This window comes from Macaca nemestrina, chromosome 7, assembly GCF_043159975.1.
Source record: "Macaca nemestrina isolate mMacNem1 chromosome 7, mMacNem.hap1, whole genome shotgun sequence".
In the NCBI taxonomy this organism is placed as follows: Eukaryota; Metazoa; Chordata; class Mammalia; order Primates; family Cercopithecidae; genus Macaca; species Macaca nemestrina.
Genome location: NC_092131.1, coordinates 41,168,306 through 41,187,594, shown reverse-complemented (window position 1 = coordinate 41,187,594; position 19,289 = coordinate 41,168,306). Strand labels below are relative to the sequence as shown.

The 19,289-nt window shown below is 36.9% G+C and overlaps 1 protein-coding gene across 27 annotated transcripts in view; it reads left to right on the top strand.

The window, feature by feature from the left end:
• Nucleotides 1–19,289, top strand: part of LOC105472850 (gephyrin) — a 737,491-nt gene that overhangs the window by 347,800 nt on the left and 370,402 nt on the right. For all 27 annotated transcript variants that reach the window (XM_071099297.1, XM_071099293.1, XM_071099295.1 and 24 more), the window contains exon 4: nucleotides 16,061–16,153. In XM_071099297.1, the coding sequence (XP_070955398.1) occupies nucleotides 16,061–16,153 (93 nt within the window). The remainder of the gene's footprint in view (nucleotides 1–16,060; nucleotides 16,154–19,289) is intronic.

Here is a 19,289-nt window from a genome sequence, read left to right as displayed (position 1 = left end):
TTATCTTAACCATTCTGAGTTTTCCTAAAAAATAATAATTAAAAAACCTACTATTGTCATTATGAATATTAAATATTTGTAAAGTACTTCGCAAAGTACTTACATAGTAAAGGAAAACTATGTGATATGATTCAAACAGACTTCAGAAACAAGAAATACAAATAAAGATTAATTGTTTTCACTTAGACAACTTCATAAGAGTCCCAGTCCCTGAGTTAAGGAATTCAAAAGCAGCAGCATAGTTTGGGGGAATAATGACTATTAGGAGTCTTTAGGGTATACAAGTAACACCATACAAGTGGAAATCTATTTGCTCCCCCAATTAAATAGTGTAGTCCTTATTTCTTATTTGTTCATTGTTAACGATTTTCATCCCTTTTGTTTTCTCTTCTGGTACTATTCACTTAACTGAGAGTACGCTTTACTATGTTATTCTCAGAGTAAGAGCATCTCAGAGGATTGGTAGAAGAAATGCAACACTTTCAAGTATAAAATATCAAATAGCCAGGTTTTCTCTCTACTGTATTTGATCACCTAGTCCCTTATTTTTTTAAAGCAGAACATAGTATTATCATTGTATAATGTGGAGTAGTTAATTTTCCTCTGAAATCAGAACATTCTGATCTGGTAAAGAGAAGAGTTCTTGGCTGTCTTTGAAAAGATAGATTAAACCTTACGTCTTTTTGCTATTTTTTGCTGCCTATAGATAGATCAGTGTTCTATTGTTCCTCTTACTGTTATATAATATCTTTACACAGAAGTCTTGGCTAAAATTCCATCCGATTATTATACTTCTTTAACCTTACTAAAATGAATTTCCTCCACTACTCTTTACATATAAATACATGTATTTATATAGACATATAAAGTCTATAGTAACATCTGTAGTACCAGTGTTTCTTTACTACTGGAAAACTAAACCATAGTGCCAATTACTAAAAATTATTTGAAAGCCAGACCTCTATATTCTCCATAGGGCTAAATATTAGTGAACTAAATAATAAAACTGTTTCCAGATGTCTTTTGTTAAAGATTTTTTAAAGTCTGGCTAGTTTTTTTGTATTTATTAGTAGAGACGGGGCTACTCTGGAGGCTGAGGCAGGAGAATGGCATAAACCCGAGAGGCGGAGCTTGCAGTGAGCTGAGATCCAGCCACTGCACTCCAGCCTGGGCAACAGAGCGAGACTCTGTTTCAAAAAAAAGATTTTTTAAAGTATGAATATAGTTTAATTAATTACATAATATATATTATCCATGCCTGATTGTTTGTCTAACTATATTCATCATGGAACAAAATGTTCAAAGGAAAAGTGACATTATGTATGAAACTTTGACCAAAATATGTCATTGATGTTTGAGACAAGGTAATAAAACTATCACAGACATTCTTCTTTTTCTTACTAATATATAATAATATGAAGATGTATTCTCACATCAAATTTTGGTATATACAGAAGTCAGTAGTAATATGATTTGGCCAAGTACCTTTGTGTGTGTGTGTATGTGTACATACAAAGAGGCACTTAATTTTTTAGTTCCTGTTATATACCCAGATTTATATCAGATGCTTTCTGTTCTCATTTCCTTTCATTCTCCTAATGGTGGCCCAAGTTTCAATAACTTGCCTATGAGCACAAAGCTAGTAAGTAGACTAAAACCGGAATGGGTACCCAAGTCTGTCTTACCCTCAAACCTATTCCTTTTCTATTACCTCTGCTTCTACTTCCCTGCCTCACAGTCAGAAAATTGATAAAGGTAAATAGTGTTGTTCGTCAATGCGAAAAACTAAAAGTAGTTTTTAAAGTAGATAGAATATTGTGCAGACTTAAAATAATTATAGTGAACTAAATTGTTAATACAGATTATTTATGACATATTGTCAAATTGAAAATGCAAATTAAAACATCCATGTGTGGAAACAATAAACCCTGGGGATTTCAAAAGCAGGGAGGAGCAGAGTGGGGGCAAGGGTTGAAAAACTACCTATTGGGTACTGTGTTCACTACTTGGGCAATGAGATCATTAGAAGCCCAAACCTCAGCATCATGCAGTATACCCATGTAACAAACCTGCACATGCACTCCTGAATCTAAAAATAAAGTAAAATGTAAAAACAAAGGATTTGTCATTCTTGGAAGGACAGAAAAAATTCATGTGTGTGTATTTTTTTATGTGTGAGAATATTTATGGAAGTATGGTCAACAAAGGTTTAAAATTGGTTGTCTAAGACAATGTTTGTGATTTTTAAATTTCCTTATACTTTTTTGTCAATTGAATTATTTTTGGTCTTTTTAGTAAGCATGTATTTTAAGAATCATAAAAATCACTTAAGACTACCCTTACATTCAGAAAAAATATATATATATATTTTTTTTTATATATAAAAATATATATATAAATATATATATATAAAAATATAAATATATATATATATAAAAGAACAGGTTAAAATATAGAAAATTTATTTTTCACCAACTGTCATTTCTAGAACCTAGTTTACAATTGTATAACAGGTGATACATTTAATTAAATATCTTACACATAGTCATCCATTTTTTTTCATATTGCATATTCTAGAGCAGTGAGTAAAATGGCTTAAAATGCCAGACTCATGGAGTTGGTACTACATTTTATTGGCAAATAAAATAATAGGTGTTTAAGCTACTTTGAGAGTAAGCTTCATTCCAGTGTAGTTGAATGGCTCCTATTAGAGCTCCTATCTGTATCACAAATAACTAATATAAACTCTAAACCAAACAAACAAACAGTAACTATCTGAAAGCACTGGAGAGTGATCTATAAAGTAGGCAGATTCTACCATTTGGAAGAAGGCACTGATTTGATTATCCCATACTTATAACTTTTAGCCTGAGAGTAGGCCCCAGTCTGGTCTAATTGGCAGCTAAACCCTGCTGACTTATTGGCTACAAGAACAGTTTGGGAAAACTATAGCTGCATTAAAGTAAGAAGGGAAATCCTAGAAAGGAGAGAGCCAAAGAGGGGAGCCTGAAATTCTGTATATAAACTCCCTATATTTCTGGCTGACCTCTGAGCCATGAATGAGCTGGGTGGACTACAAACAGCACAACTAGGGCTAAAGCGATTGAACTGAAATTTGAATTGCCATCCCCTGCATAGCAGAGTTTGCAGTTAGATCTGCCTAAATCATTGCTTACTAAAATTTTAAAAAATCAATAATATAACAAAATCCAGTGTCTATTCAACATATCATTCAGTGTCCAGCATATAGTCTGAAATTATTTTACAAAGAAACAAGTAAACATGACCTATTCTTGAGAGAAAAGATAATCAATTGAGACTAACCCCAAGATGACCCACCTATTGGAATTAACAGACAAAAATTCTAAAGCAGCTTCTATAATCATAATCAAGTAGTAAAGGAACATAGGCTTGTAATGAATTAAGAGATAGGAAATCTTAGCAGAAAAAAAAAATAGAAACTATGAAAAAGAACCAAATAGAAATCTAAGAGGTGAAAAATAAAGTAGCTGAAAAGTGTTTCAGGGTATCTTCTTTAAATTTAAGGCCCCACCTGAGCCAGTGAAATCATTTAGTAAACATATAGCATCATTAAATAAAACTATCTAATCCAGCTCTATAAAGCAGGTTGAACTGCTTTCAAACCAACAAAATTTATTCCTACTTATTTGTGTATGGTGGTCAGCAAGGGAGGGGGACCTACTGTGCTCCTGTGTGCTGACTGGGCAAATAAAGCAAAAGCCACCTGTGCAGACATGCATCAGCAAAGTGATGTGGGGAGTGCCACGGGTCTGGGAAAGCTGCACAGGCTGGGGAGGGAGTGTTGAGGGAACACCTCAACCATTGTTTACTGTTGGAACATATTAATGTATCCGTGCATGTTGAAATTATATGTAGAATAAAAGGAAAATTAGAAAATATTCCAGATTTTACTCTGGAAAATTATTTTTGACTACAGGAGAGAAACTGCACTAAAGATAATTCATTATTTTAGCTTAGCATTTTTTATAGGTTATACAGTATCAGTTTAGTAGTAGATAGTAGAATAGCTAGTTTAAGAATTCTATAAACTACCCTTACTGACAGTCTAATTCCTTTATATAATTTTTTTTTACTGAAGTCAAAGTTATAATATTAGAGAAAAGTACCATTTCTAATCAAATATTTATACAACATTTAATTTTTTGTGTATGTTTTGCTAATAGTGCCTATTATAAACTCAAATTAATATCTTTTATAATTATTTTATAATTGAATTCAAACAAAAGACAACAAAAAACACTAAAAGAATGGTTTGCAGGGGCAAGGGCAAGATGGCCGACTAGACACAGACAAGTGGAACAGCTCCCACGGATGTACTGAGACAACAGGCATGCTTTTAACAGATCTTTACAGGGAAGGCATCAAGAGTGGACCGAGAGAAGACACAGAAGCTGGGCTAAAGGAAGAGAAAGCTGGGAATGCTACATGGGCTTCTGTGCACCAGGACTCATTTTTGAACCACAACAACTCCAGAAGCATGGGTGAGTTGAACTGGCAAGGAGCAACCCGCTCTCACCATGGGCCTCTGGAACCCCAGCAGGAGGGGACCCCTCAACCACCACAGACACATGAGGTGGCAGGGAGAGTTACTTAGAGAAATCTTAAGGGCAGCAAGCCAGCTGATGTGGAGCCCAGAGGGTTTGGTGCAGAAGTAACTGTAGTGGAGCATGGCCAGGGACAGCCATCCCCTGACTTGGCTTGCTCCCCTAAGAGACTTTAGTCCTAGGGGAACTGTTGGACCTTATCTGTCCAGGGCAGTCTTGCACAGCAGACAGGGCTGGTCTGACCTGAGCACCCCTTGGTCTGCTGGCATATCCTGGGGCCCTAGCCTGGCCATGCCTGCTGGCAGAGTAGTGTTGAGGTCCCTGGGTGCCCACGCCATAACTTCAGCACTGATGGACCATGCCTGACCGGTAGAGAGCTTCAACAAGGCATCCCTATGGCCACGCATCAGCCTGCACACTCCCTCCCCAGCCTGTGCAGCTTTCCCAGACCCATGGTACTCCCCACATCAGTTTGCTGATGCATGTCTGCACAGGTGGCTTTTGCTTTACTTGCCCAGCCAGCACAGAGGAGCACAATCTGCCCCCTTCCCTTGCTGACCATCATTGCAGACACTCTTGGCAAGCACAGAACTGGCAAGTCTCACTCCTGTCAGCACCCAGCCCTTGTACTAACATTGCACAGAGAACTGTGGATCATCCCACACCCTGAACAGTCACTCATTTGAGGGGCACAGAGAAGGCACCCAGATCTGTGCTGGCCAGCACCCCGCCCCCAAGCCAACATCACCTCCATTGCAACAGCACAGTCTCCAGTAGGGGCCCCCCATCCCCTAACAGCTGTGTGACCTCCACCACTATGGTGAACACCTGTAGGGAGGCAGGCACCCCTGCATCTGTTAGCACTCTTCTGCAGATGCGGCACCTCAGAACCCCCAGCACAATGGACTCAACCTCAAAGAGGTCAAAATTGGGGCCCAATGCAAATGTCCCAGAGTTAGAGCACACAGTCCAGGAGTTGGGAGCTGAGCGTTGACCTCCTAAAATGTTCCAAAAACAAGATTGGATTCTTCCAGTCAGATGAATCCATCTTATACCATAATCAAACCCTCAAGGTTATCAAATAGGATAAAAGAAAAAAAAATCCAAAGGTCAGCAACCTCAAAGATTGAAGAAAGATAAGCCCACAAAAGTGAGAAAGAATCAGTCCAAGAATGCTGAAAACTCAAAAAGCTAGAGTGCCTTCTTTCTTCCAGATGACCACACCATCTCTCCAGCAAGGGTTCAGAACAAGGCTCAGATGGCTCAAATGATAGAAATGGAATTCAGAATATGGGTAGAAATGAAGATCATTGAGCTACAGGAGTATATTGAAACCCAGTGCAAAGAAGGTAAAAATCATGATAAAACATTGCAGGAGTTGACAGACAAAATAGCCAGTACAGAAAAGAACATAACCAACCTGATAGAGCTGAGAAACACACTGCAGGAAGTTCATAATGCAATCACAATTATTAATAGCAGAATAGACCAAGCTGAGGAAAGAATCTCAGAGCTTAAAGGTTGGCTTTCTGAAATAAAACAGGCAGACAAGGATAGAAAGGGAAAAAAGGCATGAAAAGGAATGAACAAAACTTCCAAGAAATATAGGATTATGCAAAGAGATTGAATCTGCAACTGATTGGTATCTCTGAAAAAGATGAGGATAATGGAACCAACATGGAAAACATGTTTCAGGTATCATCCATGAGAACTTCCCCAACCTAGCTAGAGAGGCCAACGTTCAAATTCAGGAAATGCAGAGAACTCCAATAAGATACTTCACATGAAGATCATCCCCAAGACAGGTAACCATCAGATTCTCCCAAGTAAAAATGAAAGAAAACATGTTAAAGGCAGCTAGAGTGAAAGGTCAGGTCACCTCCGAAGTGAAGCCCATCCAACTAACAGCAGATGTCTCAGCTGAAACCCTACAAGCTAGAAAAGACTGGGGCCCAATATTCAGTATTTTTAAAAGGAATTCCAACCCAGAATTTCATATCCGCCCAAACTAAACTTTATAAGCAAAGGAGAAACAAGATCCTTTTCAGACAAGCAAATGCTAAGGAGATTTGTTACTACCAGACCTACCTTACAACAGTTGTGAAGGAAGCACTAAATGTGGAAAGAAAGACCATTAACAGCCACTACAAAAACACATTGAAGTGCACAGATCAGTGACACTACAAAGCAACCACATATGTCTGCAAAGTAACCAGCTAACATCATGATGACAGGATCAGATCCACACATATCAATACTAACCTTAAATGTAAATGGGCTAAATGCCCCAATTAAAAACACAGAGTGGCAAGCTGGATAAAGAACCAAGACCCATTGATACGCTGTCTTCAAGAGACGCATCTCACATACAGTGGCACACATTGGTTCAAAATAAAGGGATGGAAACAAATCTACCAAGCAAATGGAAAACAGAAAAAGATAAGGGTTTCAGTTCTACTTTCTGACAAAAGAGACTTTAAACCAACAAAGGTTATAAAAGACAAAGAAGGGCATTACATAATGGTAAAAGGTTCAAATCAACAAGAAGATCTAAGTCTCTTAAATATATATGCACCAATACAGGAGCACCCACATTCATAAAGCAGGTTCTTAGGGACCTTCAAAAACACTTAAGACTCCCACACAATAATAGTGGAAGTCTTTAACACCCCACTGACAATATTAGACAGATCACTGAGAAAGAAAATTAACAAATACTCAGGTCCTGAACTCAGCCCTTAGTCAAATGGACCTGATAGATATCTAAAGAACTCTCCACACAAATACAACAGAATTTGCGTTCTTCTTATTGTTACATGGCATATACCCTAACATTGATCACATCGTCAGAAGTAAAACACTCTTGAGGAAATACAAAAGAACTGAAATCATAACAAACAATCTCTAGGACCACAGTGCAATCAAATTAGAAATCAAGATGGAGAAATTTACTCACAACCGTACAATTGCGTGGAAACTGAATAACCTGCTCCTGAATGACTGTTTGGTAAATAATGAAATTAAGGCAAAAATCACTGAGTTCTTTGAAACCACTGAGAACAAAAATACAACATACCAGAATCTCTGAGACACAGATAAGGCAGTGTTAAGAGGGAAATTTAGGCCAGGCGCGGTGGCTCACGCCTGTAATCCCAGCACTTTGGGAGGCCAAGGCGGGCGATCACAAGTCAGGAGATCGAGACCATCCTGGCTAAGACGGTGAAACCCTGTGTCTACTAAAAATACAAAAAAAATTAGCCGGATGTGGTGGCGGGTGCCTGTAGTCCCAGCTACTCGGGAGGATGAGACAGGAGAATGGCGTGAATCTGGGAGGCGAAGCTTGCAGTGAGCCAAGATCGCACCACTGCACTCCAGTGTGGGTGACAGAGCAAGACTCTGTCTCAAAAAAAAAAAAAAAAAAGGGAAATTTATAGCACTAAATGTCCACATCAAAGCGTTAGAAAGATCTCCAGTTAACAATCTAACATCACAACTGAAAGAACTAGAGAACCAAGACCAAACAAATCCCAAAGCTAGCAGAAGAGAGGAAATAACCAAAATCAAAGCTGAACTTAGAGATTGAGACAAAAAAAATGTCTATTATAATGGATGAGTATAAGGCTCCAGATAGATACAAAGAATGATGACTTAGTAAACTTACTCTCTCTTAGTTCTATTACTGTCCCTGTCTTTCTCTTTGATGAGTTGTTTACTCTTTGGCAAAAGTAATTTTGCTAAGAATTTCTATAATGATGTTTTTTATTATTGTTAAATAATGTAAATGTAAAGTAAACATTATCTGTTTATAAATACATGTAGTATTTCTGAAACAGTTTTCTTAAGTATACCATCTCTAATAACACCATAATACACTAATCTATTATGTTATATTAATTTGTTCCTATCTCTGACGTCTGTAACATCAAGCACATTTGCCATGGTTTTTAAAATAATACATATGTGTGTTTGTGTGTGTGTGTGTATATATATATATTTATGGCACATTCTAGGCATATTCGTTGCACATACTAGGTATTTGCATGTTTCTTAAACTGAAAATTAACCTATAATCATATTCTTAAGACTTTCTGCCAATTTATTTAAATATAAGACATCAAGCTTACCTTTAGAACTATTCTGAAGCTTTTTATAAAAGATAAACTTATCATTAATGAAATATAAATTGGAAATAGAAAAAGAAGAGGATGCCAAAACGTTAACTGTGAAAGTAGTTGTTTTTATATTGTATTGTTAATTAAAAACCATCACAAAAATTTGGTGGTTTTAACACATATAGTGATTTGTTATTTTTCACAAGTCTGGGCTTTCTGAGTGGGAATATCTTCTTCTGGTCTCATTATTTCAGCCACATGAGTCTAAGGTCACTCATGTAGCTGAAATAATGTCAGCTCAGTTGGGTCTGGAGAATCTAAGCCTCACTCAGATGCATGGGGCCTTGGTGCTGACTATTCCACTAGACCCTTCTCTCCAAATGGTCACCCATCATTCCATTGTCTAGCCCAGCCTTCCTGACATGGTAGTAGAAGTTTACCAAAGAGTGAAGACAGAAGAATGGAAACCTTTTGAGACCTAGGCTTCAGAACTGCCACACCATAACTTATTGCCCCATTCCATCGATCAAATCAAATCAGAAATCCAGCCCAGTTGCAAGGGTTGTGGAAATAGACCCCACCTCCTGACAGGAGGATTTACAATGACCGTATAACCGTATTTAATTTACCACAGTAGTATATGTGTAATTATTAAGTATAAAATTTGTCTCTAAACTTATTGACCATGAGCACTAAGTATCAGAATGAAGAATGAATAAATGTTTATAATACCTCTATTTTTTTAACTTTAAATTGAAGTTTAGGGGTACATGTGTAGAATGTGTAAGTTTGTTACATAGGTAAACATATGTCATGAGGGTTGGTTGTACAGATTATTTCATCACCAGGTATTAAGCCTAGTACCCATTAGTTATATTTCCTGCTTCTTTCCCTCCTCTCACCCTCCACCCTTCAACATGTCCCAGTGTGTGTTGTTCCCCCATGTGTTCTCATCATTTAGCTTTCACTTCTAAGTCAGAACATGTGGTATTTGGTTTTCTGTTCCTGCATTAGTTTGCTAAGGATAATGGGATCCAGCTCCATCCATGTCCCTGCAAAGAACATGATCTCATTGTTTTCTGTGGCTGCATAGTATTGCATGGTATATGGGTACCACATTTTCTTTATCCAGTGTGTCATTGATGGGCATTTTGGTTGTTTCCATGTCTTTGCTATTGTGAATAGTGCTGCAATGAATGTACATATGCATGAGTCTTTATAATATAATGATTTATAATCATTTGGATATGTACTCAGTAATGGGATTTCTGGGTCGAATGGTATTTCTGTCTGTAGGTCTTTGAGGAATCGTGACACTGTCTTCCATAATAGTTGAACTAATTTACACTCCCACCAACAGTGTAAAAGTGTCCCTTTTTCTCCACAACCTTGCCAGCATCTGTTATTATTTGACTTTTTAGTAATAGTCATTCTGACTTGCATGAGATGATATCTCGTTGTTGTTTTGATTTGCATTTTGCTAATCAATGATGTTGAGCTTTTGTTCATATTCTTATGGGACACATGTATATCTTCTTTTGAGAAGTGCCTGTTCATGTCCTTTCCCCACTTTTTAATGATTTATTTCTTGTAAATTTATTTAAGTTCCTTGCAAATGCTGGATATCAGACCTTTGTCAGATGTATAGTTTGCAAAAAATTATTTCCCATTCTGTAGGTTGTCTGTTTACTTTTTTGATAGTTTCTTTTGCTGTACAGAAGCTCTTTAGTTTAATTAAATCCCACTTGTCAATTTTTGCTTTTGTTGCAATTGCTTTTAGTGTCTTTGTCATGAATTCTTTGCCCATGCCTATGTCCCAAATGGTATTGCCTAGGTTGTCTTCCAGGGTGTTTATAGTTTTGGGTTTTATATTTAAGTCTTTAATCCATCTTGAGTTAATTTTTGTATATGATGTAAGGAAGGGGTCCAGTTTCAATTTTCTGCATATGGCTAACCAGTTCTCCCAGAACCTTTTATTGAATAGGTTGTTGTTTGTTTTTGTCACATTTGTCAAAGATCAGAGAGTTGTAGGTGTGTCGTCTTATTTCTGGGTTCTCTATTCTGTCCCTATTGCTTGTTTTTGTCAGGTTTGTCAAAGATCAGACAGTGGTAGGTGTGTGGTCTTATTTCAGGGTTCTCTATTCTGTTCCATTGGTCCAGTGTCTTTTTGTACCAATACCATGCTGTTTTGGTTACTGTAGCCCTATAGTATAGTTTGAAGTCAAGTAGCAGGATGCCTCCAGCTTTGTTTTTTTCCTTAGGACCACGTTGGCTATTGAAATCCCTTTATTTTTGAATGAGCATACAAATGACAAAGAATTCAAACAAGGCAAAAATGTAAAAAGGGAGTAAAAAAATAAAATATACTTCAAATTTAACTACCCAAGAGTAATCAATATTAACATTGTTTATAAAACATTCCATCATCTTTCAATGACTATTATGTAGCTAGAGGAATGTATGGATGTTTAAATGAGTGAAAGACATAGCTATATAAACAATTAGGATAATTTTCTGAAGCTAATATATAGTAGCATTTATTTGCACTTAAACAGAAGAAAAGAGAACTGAGTAAAAGAGCCTATTGACTTTGAAATAACTTTTTTATTACAAGAGATATATGCTGAAATCCCTCTAAATTTTAAAAAATAGGAAAATCATTAATAGGTTACAGTCAAATGTTAACTATATTTTAAACCTTAGACACGATTGGTTGAATCTTGCTATGAAAGATAAGGATATTTGCACTATTACCTTTCTTCCCACCTACCCTCTCCTTCAAATTTGTTTATTATATGATTTTTCAGAAAAAAAAAAAAACCTGATAAAACAATATCCAGTCCTCAAATTAGTGCTTATTTCAAACTTGTTGCAGAGATGTAGGAAGAAACAAAAAGCCCAGACTGTATCAGATCTGAAACTTGTACAGAAAAACAATAGGGGAAGCAAGACCAGAGACAACATATAGTCTTTGTTGGAATACTCTGCTCTTCTGAAATTTTAGTAATGTCCAGTGCTAGAATTTTTCTTCCTAGATAAGGGTTTAGCTCATGATTATGTGGGGAATGTCATCAAGTTTAAGATTAGTTTTTCAATTCAGTGTACATTCATTTCTAGAACCTTCATCTTGAATGTGATCAGGCCTCCATTGCATGTTTCTTATAGAAGCTGCTTACAATAAGAAAAAAATATGGAGTCTCTTTTAGTTTGTATCTCTGTAAATTTAGAGGTATTAATGAGAATTTGTAAGATTTCGAGAATTCACCATTATGACCTCTGTGGAGTCCAGAGTAGCATTAGGAGCCTCACAATGATGAATTATGAGTCTCAAAGATCTTTTATTTCTGTCCTTAACCATCCAAGAGACTTATGAAGCTCTGTCATTTGCTTATTTGGTTGTTGCTTGTGGAGGTTTTTCCTCTAGGTTTTACTCTTTTATGTTGATTTTATGAGATATTAGGAGGGGGATTTTTGTGATACACCTTTATTCTACTGAAGATGAATGGAATGGAATACTAGAAATGCAAGGCAATAATTTTTTAAAGAAATATCCTCCACAGGCCGGGCGCGGTGGCTCAAGCCTGTAATCCCAGCACTTTGGGAGGCCAAGACGGGTGGATCATGAGGTCAGGAGATCGAGACCATCCTGGCTGACACGGTGAAACCCCGTCTCTACTAAAAAATACAAAAATCTAGCCGGGCGAGGTGGCGGGCGCCTGTAGTCCCAGCTACTCTGGAGGCTGAGGCAGGAGAATGGCGTAAACCTGGGAGGCGGAGCTTGCAGTGAGCTGAGATCTGGCCACTGCACTCCAGCCTGGGCGACAGAGCAAGACTCTGCCTCAAAAAAAAAAAAAAAAAAAGAAATATCCTCCACATAAGGAAAAGTTAATCACTAAAATAAACAATGTCCTCAGCCTCACTTTTGCAACAGATGCAGAGGGATTTTTCATAAGTTGCTTTCATGAAAAAATCTTCAATGACCCCTTATTTGGTATAGGCAGCTGAATATTAAAGTTTTCTCAGAATACAGTGGATCTAACAGGTACAGAAACAAATATGGCAAGATAAATTGCTTTTTAGTAAGCTAAGATAAATTACTAAGTTAAGATAAATTTAATAAATTGGTACAGTAAATAGCTAAGATAAACTGCTTTTTTAACATGATAGAAAAAACACTCAGTATCTAATGTGGCACATAGTTCAGTTTAATATGTATACATACATCACCTTGAGGTATCTTTCTTAAAATGCAGCTTCTGATTCAGTAGATCTTGGATGGAACTTCAATTTGTGTATTTCTAATTCCATGACACCACTGGTGTCAGTTCTCAGATCACACTTCCAGTAACAAGATTCTAGAAAACTATATACAAAGAGCTCCTCTACTTGACTGAATCCTTGAGACTAGAGACACTGCCTTATTTATCTTTGCATTGCTGTTCTCTAAGGAAGTACCTGAATAAAAGTTTGCCCTGAAATATTTTCTTGTTAAATGAATTAATGAATCAGATGCATGACAACTATGGCCCTGGAAAACTGGAATTCTATACTGGTGGGTGAGGAAGAATTCTTTTGTTTTGAAAAACAAGTGACTGAATGATAGGATTTCTATTTTGTCTTAAAATCTAAAAGCCTTACTAAAACTTTTGCTCACATGAAATCTGCCATACATAACATTAGCTACTTTGGCCAACAAAATATTACCTCCCAAATGCTTGAATAGATTCTTAACTGCTCTCAAGATAACAAATGTTATTCAAGTGAAACAAATCTATACATTAAGTGTTACCAGTTATCCATCCTGGAAATAGAAAAACTTTAGTAATATTACTGTGGTAAAACTGATTTTTGTTTGTTTGTTTTGAGATGGAGTCTTGCTTTGTCGCCCAGGCTAGAGTGCAGTGGCACATTCTCGGCTCACCGCAACCTTCGCCTCCCTGGTTCAAGCGATTCTCTTGCCTCAGTCTCCCGAGTAGCTGGGATTACAGGCACCTGCCACCGTGCCTGGCTAATTTTTGTATTTTTAGTAGAGACGGGGTTTCACCATCTTGGCCTGGCTAGCCTCGAATTCCTGACCTCGTGATCCACCCACCTCGGCCTCCTAAAGTGCTGGGATTACAGGCGTGAGCCACCGCGCCCGGCCAAAAACTGATTTTAAACTGTGTGAAATCTTTGTGGGCCTACTCAACTATCTGTGAAATTTACCCTTGAGTAATTGAACAGATTGTCTTCTTAGACTAGTAGTTTTCAGTTGCTGGCTACATTTTAGAATTACCTGGGAAGCTTTTAAAAATCCCAGCGCCCAAGCTATACCAAAGAGGTGAGGCCCAAATATTTTTTAAAGCTCCGCAGTTAATTCCATTGTGCACCCAAGGTTGAGAACCATTACTTGATTATTAGCTCTTTGAAATCTGAGTCAGTGTTCCTCTTATTTTTACCTTTTAACACTTAATACATGGTAGATACTTCATAAATTTTTACTTAGTCAACAGATGAATTATCTTATAAGGAAGTATTACCTGAGGCAAAACAGGAGCATTCTTCAGTATAAAGGGACCATTTTTACTATCTTTATTAGCATCTTAAAATTTGAAAGTTTGAATACCCTCTTAATATTAATACTGAAAGTTGGTATTTGATATAAACATTTTGGTGTTTAGATATTTTGTTGATGCAACTTAGATTTCATATCACTTTTTATCAAGATCTGATATAAATGGATTGCAATCAGAGGTGAGAAAACTGTGGCACAGGCATTTCACTTCCATAATGGAAGTACTTAGGAATGTTACAAAGAGGTCTGAGGTGTTCTAGGATACATCAGTCAGAAAACAAAGACAGTTAATCTACACATTGCTGAGTTGTGGTATCAACCGTGGTTTTGTTTTTTGTTTATTGTTTTCCTGAGACAGAGTCTCACTCTGTCACCCAGGCTGGAGTTCAGTGACACGATCTCAGCTCACTGCAACCTCCGCCTCCCAGGTTCAAGTGATTCTCTTGCCTCAATCTCCTGAGTAGCTGGACGTACAGGTGTACTCCACCATGCCTGGCCAATTTTTGTGTTTTTAGTAGAGACGGGGTTTCGCCATGTTGGCCAGGCTGATCTCGAACTCCTGACCTTACGTGATCCACCCGCCTCGGCCTCCCAAAGTGCTGGGATTACAGGCATGAGTCACTGCTCCCGGCTGTTTTTTTTTTTATATACCGGAAAGAATAGAGAGCTATTTATAAGAGTGAGTATTTAAGCTTTTCTACTTTTTAAAATGAAGCACAGACAATTGAAGTTTTAACTTTGGTTTATGAAACCACTTTATAAGCACCTTTATTATAATAATCATTGATTTTTGAGGGGCTTTCTCAGAACAAAATTATAACTGTATCAGGGATCAAAATTCTTTAGATGGGCTCTCAGTTATCTACAATTTATGTTTTTAAAAAATAGTTTGTTGCCATTCATTAATCATTGCACAGAAAAGTTTCCTTTATTTAGAGCTCTGAGCTCTGCATTTCTATGATACCAGAATAAAACACAGATCTGCAAAGAAAGGGGAAAAAATCATTTTTTAGGTCTTGGATTTATTCTAAATAATCATCCTACATTTTGTGTCACTGATGAATTTGAGAACTGAGGGCACTGTATTGTACATCTCAGTATCAGCCTGCTATTTGTATTTCACACGAGTTATTGGCAATTAAATGATGAATTATATTTTTAAATTTTGACTCTGAATTGTAAAAACATGATGAAACAATATAATACCAATGCAAGTATATGATTATAATTTAATGAGCACTTAATTGCCCTTCTTAGCAAATGGCTAAAATGTAGGATCGGTTGATAGAATTAGCAAGAATAGGAAAAGTCAGCAGATGGAGATCCTAGTTCACTTTGTTACAAACTAGGTGTGTAACTTTGTGAATTATTTAAGCACATTGTACTTCAGTTGCTCATTAGAAAATAAAGAGGCACATCTGCTAAAGACCCTGCCAGCTCCACAATTTTATGATATATAATTCTAATCTCTGTAACTGTCATAGTAGTGTCTTTTGAATGGCTAAAAAGAACTTCAGATAAGCCATTAATTATAAGCTCTTTATTTACGGTTTTTCTTATGTTTTATTTACTTTCAAGAATTTGATACTTGCATCCTCATTTTCTATAATTAATAAAATAATACTCAAAATTTCAGTGCCTTTTGATCAAGAGTGAAACTGTTCCATGAATCGTGCTTAAAAGTTTTCTTACTGGCTGTTGAAAAGAATCTGTGTTTCCTCGCTGAATACAAAGTGTCCGAGGACTGGGATGTTTTGAGCAAGCAGGCAAGTTCTTCTGCACATGACTATACTATTGTTTTCTTTCAGGAAACCCTGATAGATTGGTGTGATGAAAAGGAACTTAATTTGATATTAACAACTGGAGGAACAGGGTTTGCACCACGAGATGTCACTCCAGAGGTAAGATGTACATGCCTTTTCATATTCAAGGATTAAACTAATCATGTTTTTTTAAATCCTTTTTACTATATTTATATTATTTTTATAACTTTGCTAGGCATAACAAATAACTTGTAGTTCTAATAATGTGAAAATTTTGCTGTGGATGAATTGTGAAAAATGTTTCTTGACTTTTTTTCTTTGGGCTTAAACTAGAAATGATACAATATGAGGAAGATTAAACTGATCCAGAGGTAATCTGTCATTTGCTTGATGTCAGCCTAATTTTAGGCACATTTCCAAAGGAAGTGATAGCAGAATTCTGATGGTTAGCATGGCATCTGGTCTGATGTGCTTTGTCAATATAATTCTTTTCTTGAGGTACCCTTGTCATTTGTCTAAAATTACAGTAAGATGACTGCAATAGAATATACTGATTTTACAGTACTTTTGTTGAAAAGGGATATATTTTCCGCAATTCTAAATGTGAACAGCATTTAAATGCAGAATTTAATGAGCCCAAAAGTAGAATTAATATCTAGGCTGAAGAACACATGAATCATCTTCAACTTGTTTATATATAGAAAGAAAAATTAGGGAAAGAATGAAGAATAAGCACTATTAACTAATATGGGAGGGGAGTGTATTTTTTGTTTAAGGAAGCCATAAACCACAGTTGTCACCTCAGAGCCATACATAAAATTACATTACCAATTGTGACAGTTTCCTTTACGTCCCCAAACCCCCAACCAAATGTGTTTCTTGGATCAATTTCAACTTAATATTTACTATGTCTTTCTATTTCAAATCAGTACACTATTGTATCTATTACCTTATTAACATACCACAAGGTACTTTTGCTCTGCATCTATTAAATAATTACTGGCCTTCTTATAATAGTACAATGGTTTTCAAACTTTATCCTGCATCAAAATCAACTAGAGGACTTATTAAAACACAAATTGCTTGACCCCCCACCCCTAGAGTTTCTGATTCAGTAAAGCTGCAATGGGTCTTGAGAATCTGTATTTCTAACAAGGCCCCAGGTGATGTAGATGTTGTTGTTGGACCATAGACCATACTTTCAGACTTTGAGAACTGCTGCTCTACTATATGAAAATGCAATTTTAAGAAGTATTGTTTTTCTATTCCTCTATATAAAAACCATGGTACATAAACTTTTGATATTATTATAATTAGGGTTTTAAATAAAATAGTTTTGGCTTTTAAAACAATCAAAATCAAGCTGTGTTGAGAGGTTAACTTCAACTGCATAAATGAAGTCATCCTTACACAATTTATTTAGCTTCTGGCTTCTATAGTTAATGGTTCTTTGGCCAAGTTTTACATTTCTTTTATGCTATGACTAACTGAAAAAGTACAATTGGGAAGGAAGCCATCTCCTGCAGGGGTGTACTTATCTTTTGTTTCTTTGTAAGAACATTGACTACTTACGTTAAGATATGGATTTTTGGAGTTTGGGTGCTGTCTTAAGTGTTTTAGTAAATCACTTTGGATTTACATATGCCTATTTTTTGTGTGATGGTTTGATATTTTCATATTTTTCCATAACAGAAAAATAGAAAAAATTTCACCAGAAAATTCATTCATAACCAAATAACAGTATTATTTTTAATTCCTTGGATAATTCATTGTGGGGAAATAATTTACATCACAAAATGTTTTATATCCTATGAGGCTTCCAGTTAATACAAAATGCTAGGCTGAAAATTCAAACCTTTGAATTTTGGCTCTGCTACTTATCAACAAGGTGACCATAGATGGAGTGTTTTTACTGACACTTCTGATGCTATTTGGGTTTTTTTACTCGAACCAGCCAATTCTTCAACTTCAACAGATATCAGATGTCCTTCTTTTTATTTCAATTAAGTTGTGACACTACCTACCAGGAATTAGTACTAGACTCCGCAGATTTAAGGGCTCAGTCCACAAGATTGCCTTCACGTCACATGCCAGTGGCAAGTACCAGATCCCCAGGCTACTCAAAATTCTGTCCTACTTGACTACAAAGTCCGCTGGTTCCCATAACCCCCCATTTTCAGATTCACTAATTTGCTAGAATAGGTCCAAAAACTCCTGGAAACACTTTACTTATGCTTACCAGTTTACTATGAAGGATACAATTTAGGAATAGCCAAATGCAAGAGATGCACAGGGCAAGGTATAGGGGCAAGGAGGTTCCACCCCCTCTCAGTATTTAGCACCCCTCCAGCACCTTGATGAGTTCATCACTCTGGAAGCTCTCTGAATCCCATTGTTCAAGAGATTTTATAGAGCCCAATCTCCAACCCCACCCCTCAGTGGGTGGAACTGAAAATTCCAATGTTCTAACAACTTAGACTTTCCAATGACCAGACCAGCCCCATCCTGAGGCTATCTAGGCAGGCACCCTAAGTAATCTCATTAGTATAAACTCAGGTGTGATCTGAAGAGGTTTGGGCCTGGCACAGGGGCTCATGCCTGTAATCCCAGCACTTTGAGAGGCCCAGGCGGGTGGATCAGTTGAGGCCAGGAGTTCAAGACAAGCCTGGCCAACAAAGTGGAGACCACGTCTTTACTAAAAATACAAAGAATTAGCCAGGTGTGGTGGCACACGCCTGTAATCCCAGCTACTCGGGTAGCTGAGGCATGAGAATCACTTGAACCTGAGAGTAGAGGTTGTGGCGAGCAGAGGTCACACCATTGCACTCCAGCCTGGGTGACAGAGAGAGATCCTGTCTCAAAAAAAACAGGGAGGCAGGAGGGGGGTGCAAAGGGTTTGTTAGGAATAACAAAAGGCACCCTCTACTCCTATCACTCAGGAAATTCCCAAGGGTTTTATGAGTTCTATAGTAAGTCAGGAATCAAGAACAAAGACCAAGTGTATTTTTCTCCTATACCTCTATTGAGACTAGTCATTTAACCACTCTGTGCCTTAGTTTTCTATAAAGCAAGGGAAATAAAAGCACCTATTTACCAAGGTGGCTGTGACTGTTCAATGAGAACTATTCCTGGTATTTTATGTAAGAGTTAATTTATAAGAGTCAAATTTTTTTATTTGTTGCGATGTAACTTTTGTAACCACCAAATGGACACATTTGATAGTTTTTCTTTTTTGTATGTAATACCAAATAGACAACTATAGCCTTTTACTTGA